Raw genomic sequence first — 11704 nt, 5'->3', positions numbered from 1 at the left:
ATAACTGCTGTGGATAATGCAATAAGGTATCAAGGAACATCAGGAGATACCTATGGATATATTCCATGTAATTGTACATATAGCATTGCACTCAATCTCATGATGTACATGTACATACATTGCCAACTCAAGCTCTCAAGTTATGAAAATAAGACATAACAAATATAATTAATAAATGTCTTTTTACTTGTAAATAACTCATAGAATGGAACTCAAAATCTGAAACACAAGGATATAATCAAATGATATCATATTGCCAACCCTGCCAGCAGAGTTAGTTGATTGACCTTAATAACAGTAAATTCTGGAGCATTGCCACTAATTATGCATTTTTTAAATACTTTCCATCAGGGTTAAACTTGTCTGTATGTTCACTCAAGACAGTTTCAGTGAACATTTTCATTTCCTTTTAATTAACCTTAGACCATGGTTTACAAATTGGCTTCAATGTAGAATTTTATATCCCATATAACTTGTAGTTCATTGCCGACTGTCACCCATGCTTATCAAACAGCAAATGTGTTACTTATTAATCAATACTCATGATTACATCAAAACCAGCTCTTAGCCACAAGCAAGTTGCTGGCACCTTCATCTTTTCAGCATGCATGGTCAATGGTTCCAAAGTTCAGTACATGTTAATGTACGAGTTTTCATCTGACAAAACTCCTTATGCACATGTGACTTTCACTTCTTATACAGCATACTCATGTGATACTAAGCCACTATGAACGTTAACATCACATAAATGCTCCTGTTCACAAGTTGCTGTCAGAATGAATGCTCTCTGGGTCTTCATCCTCAAAGTATTTCTCCTCAGCATCGGCATTCAGGATGGAGAGGTCGTCGTATGCTTCATTGTTGTCCACTGCACTGAAACAACAGACACATGAGCTATACAGTGGTAGTATGTAAGACACATGGGCTATACAGTGGTAGTAGGTAAGACACATAGGCTATACAGTGGTAGTAGGTAAGACACATAGGCTATACAGTGGTAGTATGTAAGACACATGGGCTATACAGTGGTAGTATGTAAGACACATGGGCTATACAGTGGTAGTATGTAAGACACATGGGCTATACAGTGGTAGTATGTAAGACACATGGGCTATACAGTGGTAGTATGTAAGACACATGGGCTATACAGTGGTAGTATGTAAGACACATGGGCTATACAGTGGTAGTATGTAAGACACATGGGCTATACAGTGGTAGTATGTAAGACACATGGGCTATACAGTGGTAGTATGTAAGACACATGGGCTATACAGTGGTAGTATGTAAGACACATGGGCTATACAGTGGTAGTATGTAAGACACATGGGCTATACAGTGGTAGTATGTAAGACACATGGGCTATACAGTGGTAGTATGTAAGACACATGGGCTATACAGTGGTAGTATGTAAGACACATGGGCTATACAGTGGTAGTATGTAAGACACATGGGCTATACAGTGGTAGTATGTAAGACACATGGGCTATACAGTGGTAGTATGTAAGACACATGGGCTATACAGTGGTAGTATGTAAGACACATGGGCTATACAGTGGTAGTATGTAAGACACATGGGCTATACAGTGGTAGTATGTAAGACACATGGGCTATACAGTGGTAGTATGTAAGACACATGGGCTATACAGTGGTAGTATGTAAGACACATGGGCTATACAGTGGAAGTATGTAAGACACATGGGCTATACAGTGGTAGTATGTAAGACACATAGGCTATACAGTGGTAGTATGTAAGACACATGGGCTATACAGTGGTAGTATGTAAGACACATGGGCTATACAGTGGTAGTATGTAAGACACATGGGCTATACAGTGGTAGTATGTAAGACACATGGGCTATACAGTGGTAGTATGTAAGACACATTGGCTATACAGTGGTAGTATGTAAGACACATGGGCTATACAGTGGTAGTATGTAAGACACATGGGCTATACAGTGGTAGTATGTAAGACACATTGGCTATACAGTGGTAGTATGTAAGACACATGGGCTATACAGTGGTAGTATGTAAGACATATGGGCTATACAGTGGTAGTATGTAAGACATATGGGCTATACAGTGGTAGTATGTAAGACACATTGGCTATACAGTGGTAGTATGTAAGACACATGGGCTATACAGTGGTAGTATGTAAGACACATGGGCTATACAGTGGTAGTATGTAAGACACATGGGCTATACAGTGGTAGTATGTAAGACACATGGGCTATACAGTGGTAGTATGTAAGACATATGGGCTATACAGTGGTAGTATGTAAGACACATTGGCTATACAGTGGTAGTATGTAAGACACATGGGCTATACAGTGGTAGTAGGTAAGACACATGGGCTATACAGTGGTAGTATGTAAGACACATGGTCTATACAGTGGTAGTATGTAAGACACATGGGCTATACAGTGGTAGTAGGTAAGACACATGGGCTATACAGTGGTAGTATGTAAGACACATGGGCTATACAGTGGTAGTATGTAAGACACATGGGCTATACAGTGGTAGTAGGTAAGACACATGGGCTATACAGTGGTAGTATGTAAGACACATGGGTTATACAGTGGTAGTATGTAAGACACATTGGCTATACAGTGGTAGTATGTAAGACACATGGTCTATACAGTGGTAGTATGTAAGACACATGGGCTATACAGTGGTAGTATGTAAGACACATTGGCTATACAGTGGTAGTATGTAAGACACATGGGCTATACAGTGGTAGTATGTAAGACACATGGTCTATACAGTGGTAGTATGTAAGACACATGGGCTATACAGTGGTAGTATGTAAGACACATAGGCTATACAGTGGTAGTATGTAAGACACATGGGCTATACAGTGTAGACACATGGTCTATACAGTGGTAGTATGTAAGACACATAGGCTATACAGTGGTAGTATGTAAGACACATGATCTATACAGTGGTAGTATGTAAGACACATGGGCTATACAGTGGTAGTAGGTAAGACACATAGGCTATACAGTGGTAGTATGTAAGACACATAGGCTATACAGTGGTAGTATGTAAGACACATTGGCTATACAGTGGTGGTATGTATGACACATGGGCTATACAGTGGTAGTATGTAAGACACATGGGCTATACAGTGGTAGTATGTAAGACACATGGGCTATACAGTGGTAGTATGTAAGACACATGGGCTATACAGTGGTAGTATGTAAGACACATGGGCTATACAGTGGTAGTATGTAAGACACATAGGCTATACAGTGGTAGTATGTAAGACACATGGGCTATACAGTGGTAGTATGTAAGACACATTGGCTATACAGTGGTAGTATGTAAGACACATGGGCTATACAGTGGTAGTATGTAAGACACATGGGCTATACAGTGGTAGTATGTAAGACACATGGGCTATACAGTGGTAGTATGTAAGACACATGGGCTATACAGTGGAAGTATGTAAGACACATGGGCTATACAGTGGTAGTATGTAAGACACATGGGCTATACAGTGGTAGTATGTAAGACACATGGGCTATACAGTGGTAGTATGTAAGACACATGGTCTATACAGTGGTAGTATGTAAGACACATGGTCTATACAGTGGTAGTATGTAAGACACATGGTCTATACAGTGGTAGTATGTAAGACACATAGGCTATACAGTGGTAGTATGTAAGACACATTGGCTATACAGTGGTAGTATGTAAGACACATTGGCTATACAGTGGTAGTATGTAAGACACATAGGCTATACAGTGGTAGTATGTAAGACACATGGGCTATACAGTGGTAGTATGTAAGACACATGGGCTTTACAGTGGTAGTATGTAAGACACATGGGCTATACAGTGGTAGTATGTAAGACACATGGGCTATACAGTGGTAGTATGTAAGACACATGGGCTATACAGTGGTAGTATGTAAGACACATAGGCTATACAGTGGTAGTATGTAAGACACATATGCTATACAGTGGTAGTATGTAAGACACATGGGCTATACAGTGGTAGTATGTAAGACACATGGGCTATACAGTGGTAGTATGTAAGACACATATGCTATACAGTGGTAGTATGTAAGACACATGGGCTATACAGTGGTAGTATGTAAGACACATGGGCTATACAGTGGTAGTATGTAAGACACATAGGCTATACAGTGGTAGTATGTAAGACACACAGGCTATACAGTGGTAGTATGTAAGACACATGGGCTATACAGTGGTAGTATGTAAGACACATGGGCTATACAGTGGTAGTATGTAAGACACATGGGCTATACAGTGGTAGTATGTAAGACACATGGGCTATACAGTGTAGACACATGGTCTATACAGTGGTAGTATGTAAGACACATGAGCTATACAGTGGTAGTATGTAAGACACATAGGCTATACAGTGGTAGTATGTAAGACACATGTGCTATACAGTGGTAGTATGTAAGACTCATGGGCTATACAGTGGTAGTATGTAAGACACATGGTCTATACAGTGGTAGTATGTAAGACACATGGTCTATACAGTGGTAGTATGTAAGACACATGGGCTATACAGTGGTAGTATGTAAGACACATGGGCTATACAGTGGTAGTATGTAAGACACATGGGCTATACAGTGGTAGTATGTAAGACACATGGGCTATACAGTGGTAGTATGTAAGACACATGGGCTATACAGTGGTAGTATGTAAGACACATGGGCTATACAGTGGTAGTATGTAAGACACATGGTCTATACAGTGGTAGTATGTAAGACACATGGTCTATACAGTGGTAGTATGTAAGACACATGGGCTATACAGTGGTAGTATGTAAGACACATGGGCTATACAGTGGTAGTATGTAAGACACATGGGCTATACAGTGGTAGTATGTAAGACACATGGGCTATACAGTGGTAGTATGTAAGACACATGGGCTATACAGTGGTAGTATGTAAGACACATGGGCTATACAGTGTAGACACATGGTCTATACAGTGGTAGTATGTAAGACACATGAGCTATACAGTGGTAGTATGTAAGACACATGGGCTATACAGTGGTAGTATGTAAGACACATGGGCTATACAGTGGTAGTATGTAAGACTCATGGGCTATACAGTGGTAGTATGTAAGACACATGGTCTATACAGTGGTAGTATGTAAGACACATGGGCTATACAGTGGTAGTATGTAAGACACATGGGCTATACAGTGGTAGTATGTAAGACACATGGGCTATACAGTGGTAGTATGTAAGACACATGGGCTATACAGTGGTAGTATGTAAGACACATGGGCTATACAGTGGTAGTATGTAAGACACATGGGCTATACAGTGGTAGTATGTAAGACACATGGGCTATACAGTGGTAGTATGTAAGACACATGGTCTATACAGTGGTAGTATGTAAGACACATGGGCTATACAGTGGTAGTATGTAAGACACATGGGCTATACAGTGGTAGTATGTAAGACACATGGGCTATACAGTGGTAGTATGTAAGACACATGGGCTATACAGTGGTAGTATGTAAGACACATGGGCTATACAGTGGTAGTATGTAAGACACATGGGCTATACAGTGGTAGTATGTAAGACACAGTATAGGCTATACAGTGGTAGTATGTAAGACACATGGGCTATACAGTGGTAGTATGTAAGACACATGGGCTATACAGTGGTAGTATGTAAGACACATGGGCTATACAGTGGTAGTATGTAAGGCACATAGGCTATACAGTGGTAGTATGTAAGACACATGGGCTATACAGTGGTAGTATGTAAGACACATGGGCTATACAGTGGTAGTATGTAAGACACATGGGCTATACAGTGGTAGTATGTAAGACACATGGGCTATACAGTGGTAGTATGTAAGACACATGGGCTATACAGTGGTAGTATGTAAGACACATGGGCTATACAGTGGTAGTATGTAAGACACATGGGCTATACAGTGGTAGTATGTAAGACACATGGGCTATACAGTGGTAGTATGTAAGACACATGGGCTATACAGTGGTAGTATGTAAGACACAGTATAGGCTATACAGTGGTAGTATGTAAGACACATGGGCTATACAGTGGTAGTATGTAAGACACATGGGCTATACAGTGGTAGTATGTAAGACACATGGGCTATACAGTGTAGACACATGGTCTATACAGTGGTAGTATGTAAGACACATGGGCTATACAGTGTAGACACATGGTCTATACAGTGGTAGTATGTAAGACACATGGGCTATACAGTGGTAGTATGTAAGACACATGGGCTATACAGTGGTAGTATGTAAGACACATGGGCTATACAGTGGTAGTATGTAAGACACATGGGCTATACAGTGGTAGTATGTAAGACACATGGGCTATACAGTGGTAGTATGTAAGACACATGGGCTATACAGTGGTAGTATGTAAGACACAGTATAGGCTATACAGTGGTAGTATGTAAGACACATGGGCTATACAGTGGTAGTATGTAAGACACATGGGCTATACAGTGGTAGTATGTAAGACACATGGGCTATACAGTGTAGACACATGGTCTATACAGTGGTAGTATGTAAGACACATGGGCTATACAGTGGTAGTATGTAAGACACATGGGCTATACAGTGGTAGTATGTAAGACACATGGGCTATACAGTGGTAGTATGTAAGACACATGGTCTATACAGTGGTAGTATGTAAGACACATAGGCTATACAGTGGTAGTATGTAAGACACATGGGCTATACAGTGGTAGTATGTAAGACACATTGGCTATACAGTGGTAGTATGTAAGACACATGGGCTATACAGTGGTAGTATGTAAGACACATGGGCTATACATTACAGTGCTAGTATGCAAGCATATGCCAACTTTCACTGGTTTGTATCAGCCTATAGTTAGAATTGCACAGCAATTAAAAAATGAAAAGCTTTGGGCCTTGCTATATGCATGCATATTGGCACTGTTAACATGGGTTACAGATTTCATTTGAGTTTAGTTTGGACAGTGTTTGTTTCAATTTGAGTATGCACCCACATTTCAAACAATTAAAGGGCATCACTGAATAACTATGAAAGTAAGGGTTATTGACCTTGCTGCACATATGCAAAATGTTACTAGTAATATGATTTAGTTTCATGTGAATATCTTGAAAGCTCTTCGAGTTATGGCCAAGGTTAAACTTGTGCACTACAGCAATACACTAACACCAAGGCTTCATGTTTTCACAATAACTCAACTTTTGTCTGAAAAACTAACAAGCTCATAATTATGAACAACACATAATATTTTAAACCCTTCTATGAAATGTCACTAACTCTTATGATAAACAGATAATCATAATTTAATTTTTCAGACAGGCAATAGATAATAATAACATTTTCGAAACACTGATGATGTCATGTTGTGCATTATACCTGTAATCAAATGTTATGTCAGCACCACTGAGGAACCTTTCCTGCATGATAGTCAGGAACTCGGCCTTCAGAGCTTGCTTCTCTACGTCCGGTATCTTCGGCTTACTGTCCTCATCAATTTGGAAAAAATCTACAAAAAGTTTCAACAGTATTGCTTGATATTGAAATATTCATAAATAAAGTAAAGAGAACTAAATAAAAATTTCATCCTAACTCATACCAAACTCCTTATTTATTTTTTTAAAGGGCCTAAATCGAAAACTTATCTATTTTAACTTATTTTGGATTTGACTGACCATGATCAATATATTTTCAACACAATTAGCCTAATTACATATATTACTATTTGAAAGTGCCTCCATACCTTCATTTTCAGTGATATCTTCACTCTCACTTATCCCCTTGCCCCCGTCCTTCTGGTCATCCCCCTGGTCGTCCTCTTCCTCTTCACTGTCTTCTTCCTCTTCCATTTGGCCATTCTGAACATCAAACACAAACCCGTAAGCAAGCAGTCCATACATATTATCATCATTAATTATCAGTGTCAGAGACTTCCGTTTTTCATAGTTTAAACAAAACTAACAAATAAGTATCTGTAAACTTGAATTGATAGGTTGCACTTTGGAATTCTGAAGGAATGTAAAACAGTTACTTGAAAAAAGACATTTGTTTGGGTCTGATTTAAAATGTAGGATATAAAATCTCCATTTACATACTTGTTCAATATTGATTTTTTGTACATGTACATCACACAAGAGGTTGAACAAATGTTAAAAATCTACATTTACTAAAATTATAATACAAAAATGCAATGTTGCACCCATAGTTACCTCTGTATCTTTTTCTTTAGCATATCTAACATTTTCATCCAGTTGATCAATGTGTTTTAACAGTATATTTGAGAATGTTAAATCAGACTTGTCCACTTTTGCCTGTATCTCATCACCTGTTAAATACTGTCCTACCATTTGCTCATATAAATAAGGTTCTCTAAACTTCATTTCATCATCACTGAAATAATCCCCTTGGGAAATAAGTTCCTTCATGGCTTCATAACGCCTATTTTTCACTCTGTTTCTCTGCACTTCAGAATTCTTAGATTTAAGGATCTGTTTAATGTAAAAGTCTACTTCATAAACACTCTTAGAATCATTAAAGAATTCTAAGTCTTCAAGTTCCAAATAACTCCAGAACTTCGAAAGAAATTTAACTTTGCTTGCATCCAGAATAGTTTGAGCAATGTCTATTTTCTCATCTAGTGTCAAGTCTGGTTCACCTATCTGTTGGTGTTTAAAGTGTGCATTAGATAAGGCCACTCTTGCAAGCATGTTCACTCTCACAGATGAATCTGTAGATACTGCACCAGATGAAGTCTCAGATGGACACTGTTTGTCTTCCAAAACACTTGAATCTTCATCTGTGATCATTTTCGTTTCTGAACATGCATCACCTATGTCTATTTTCTCAACAGCAGAGTTGTCACATACATCTCCTGTGCCTTCACTGTCCTGTATCGTAAATCTGTTATTTGGACACTCACTAGCTCTTTGATCTGGACTTTCCTCCATTTTCTCCTCTTTAGACCAGTTTGGAAACAGAGGAATGACAACTAGTTTTTTTGCCAACCCTGTAAAAAACATATTCACTGTTACTAAAAATAGAAAAACGGTTGAAACTAAATAACTTTAGTTAGGGATGACATATCTTGACTAAACTTAGTCTATAGGAAAAGTTTATGGAGACATTTCATGGGATTGCGTTTTGGGTCCCTAGGGTCAAGGTCAAGGTCACTGTTAGTAAAAATAGAAAAACGTTTGAAACTGAATAACTTTAGTTAGGGATGACATAATATCTTGACTAAACTTGGTCTATAGGAAAAGTTTATGGAGACCTTTCATGGGATTGTGATTGGGGTCCCTAGGGTCAACGTCAAGGTCATTGTTACTAAAAATAGAAAAAATGGTTCAAACTGAATATCTTAAGTTAGGGTTGACATTTCTTGACCAAACTTGGTCTATAGGAAAAGTTTATGGATACTTTAATGGGATTGCGTTTTGGGGTCCCTAGATTCAAGGTCAAGGTCACTGTTACTAAAAATAGAAAAACAGTTGAAACTGAATAATTTTAGTCAAGGTCTACATATCTTGACCAAACCAGGTATAAAGGAAGAGTTTATGGATACCTTTCATTGGATTGCGTTTGTGGTCCCTAGATTCAAGGTCAAGGTCACTGTTACTAAAAACAGAAAAATGGTTGAAACTGCATAACTTAAGTTAGGGTTGACATATCCTGACACAACTTGGTATAAAGGAAGAGTTTATGGATACCTTTCAATGGATTGCATTTAGGGTCCCTAGGTTCAAGGTCACTGTTACTAAAAATAGAAAAACAGACACAGGCTAAAGTTCTTCTGTCAAGCATTAAAAACCTGGTTATGTCGCATTGCGGCGTTTCTTGTTTTTCTTGAAATTACGTTACCAGCTGTCTGGTTAGCTCAGTCAGAAGTGCTCTGTGCTAGAATTTCAGAGAATGATGCTAAGTACTCTAACTAACAGTTACATAATTTTTAATGTCTTAAGTATGACACAAGCCTGCAACCTCCCCTTCCCAAAGTGGACTCTACCAGAGACACTATGATATCCAGGCAGAATAATAATGGAGGAAGACAGGAAAAGGAGAGATATTTATTCTGGTTATTTGTAAATACAATAATTTATAGTCATTTAGGCATAGGTGCTGGGGCAGTGTTTGCTGCTCCAATATTTTGATGAAAAAAATGCTATAATAGTGAAAGAATGCTCCAGTCCTTGATACAATAAAATGTTCACCAATTACGGGCATACAAATGGTGTCTGGTGTAGGCCACCTTGGTAACAAAATACTGTACACCATTGTTTATCCGTAACGCCTCTGGACTCTTCTCAAGTTATTGACCAGAAACCTTGAATTATTGGCCATAATTGTCAAACAGTCTAAGCCTAAAAATAAATACATTTGGTTCAGGTTACCTGACCCTACCTACGAAAAAGGGGCTGACCCTACTGTTTTTTTAGTCAGTTGGTAAAAAAAAAGTGACAAATACATACACAAGTATAACAAACATTTATTTTTGATAATAAACCTTTAATTAGTTACTAATAATGCATTTATGAAAAATATTAACATCTGATTACAAGATTGTAACCATGTATTTAATAGTGAAAACGCACATATTAAATGACTGGTGGATCGTAAAAGATTAAAATTTAACTCTTTATACAAAATATTACTTTAACACCATTCTCCAATGATGAATTAACGTTCTTATATAAAGCTTAATAAAAAAAATAAAAATGCCTATCTACCCTACCTAATTTTGAAAAGAATGCTACCCTAACCAAATCATGTTGTTTTTTGCCAGACCGTCAATTTCTAAAGATTGCACACATAAAATACACTTGCAATTATAAAATTATTGTTTCTCATATTTTGCCATCAAAGGTTAGTAACTTTTGTGTGAAAAACACACACAAAGCGGTGTAAAGTAAATCTGGGAGGAAAACTGCGCCCGGTGTGGGGATCAAACCCATAACTGCCGGTGGTCTAGCATGGCTCTTTAAACCATATGAGCTAACTGGGCAGCTGGTTATTACAATCATACACACATCATTCCTCCCCCTATTAACTTTTCAGGCCGATGCAGGCACTCTTGCCTTTTACTACTGACACCAGTAAAGTAAACCTAGGAGGAAAAGTCACAGGGCACACTTTTCCTCCCAGGTTTACCTTACAGGTGTCAGAAGTAGATGTCAAGAGTGTCGGTGTGTAGTCCAAATAATTGTACGTTGACATATTTTTTTACGATTTTTGATATGACAAATTAGGGATTGGAAGAATCCTGTATAACATGTCTATTATTTTAGACTACCTGGTAGCCGGTGTGGGGCTCGAACTGACGACTGCTGGAGATCTAACCATCTGAGCTTACTGGGCTGCTGGTTTTTAACCACACACACTACAGATCGCACCATTGAATATAGATGGTTGTAAAAAAAATCCATAAATAGACACAGTGAAACGAAAGTAGACTAGACTCGCGAAAACATGTTACAATATATGTTTGCTTCATAAAGCGAAAAAAAACTTATATGACGGAAAATTTACGAGTAGGAAATTGCAAATTTAATTTTTTTCAAATAAATCGGGTCCTACCTGTAAATAGGTTAAAACGAATATTGACGTCTGTCAAATATTAGCTATGGGCGCAGCCATTTTTGCTCCAGATTAAGGCCAATCAGCTGTGAGCTTTCATTTACATCGGCCAATCAAAACCTTTCTGAC

At 38.2% G+C, this 11704-nt stretch overlaps 1 protein-coding gene across 3 annotated transcripts; it reads right to left on the bottom strand.

Moving 5' to 3' along the window:
* Positions 1-167: 167 nt before the first annotated feature.
* On the bottom strand, positions 168-11668 carry LOC128209027 (coiled-coil domain-containing protein 97-like). 3 transcript variants are annotated; one of them, XM_052912827.1, is made up of 7 exons: positions 11576-11633; positions 11292-11378; positions 9712-9758; positions 8215-9011; positions 7749-7863; positions 7385-7514; positions 168-873 (listed from the first exon to the last, which is right to left on the bottom strand). In XM_052912827.1, the coding sequence occupies exons 2-7, from the start codon at positions 11339-11341 to the stop codon at positions 759-761; spliced, it is 1254 nt and encodes a 417-aa protein (XP_052768787.1). In that variant the 5' UTR covers positions 11342-11378; positions 11576-11633; the 3' UTR covers positions 168-758. The 3 variants fall into 3 exon arrangements, with proteins under 3 accessions (XP_052768787.1, XP_052768789.1, XP_052768788.1); XM_052912829.1 differs by lacking the exon at positions 9712-9758 and having other exon boundaries at positions 11576-11626; XM_052912828.1 differs by lacking the exons at positions 9712-9758; positions 11292-11378 and having other exon boundaries at positions 11576-11668.
* Positions 11669-11704: the final 36 nt, after the last annotated feature.

This window comes from Mya arenaria, chromosome 11, assembly GCF_026914265.1.
Source record: "Mya arenaria isolate MELC-2E11 chromosome 11, ASM2691426v1".
Lineage (NCBI taxonomy): Eukaryota > Metazoa > Mollusca > Bivalvia > Myida > Myidae > Mya > Mya arenaria.
Note: the sequence above shows the minus strand (reverse complement) of the source record. Positions and strands in the feature narration are given on the sequence as shown.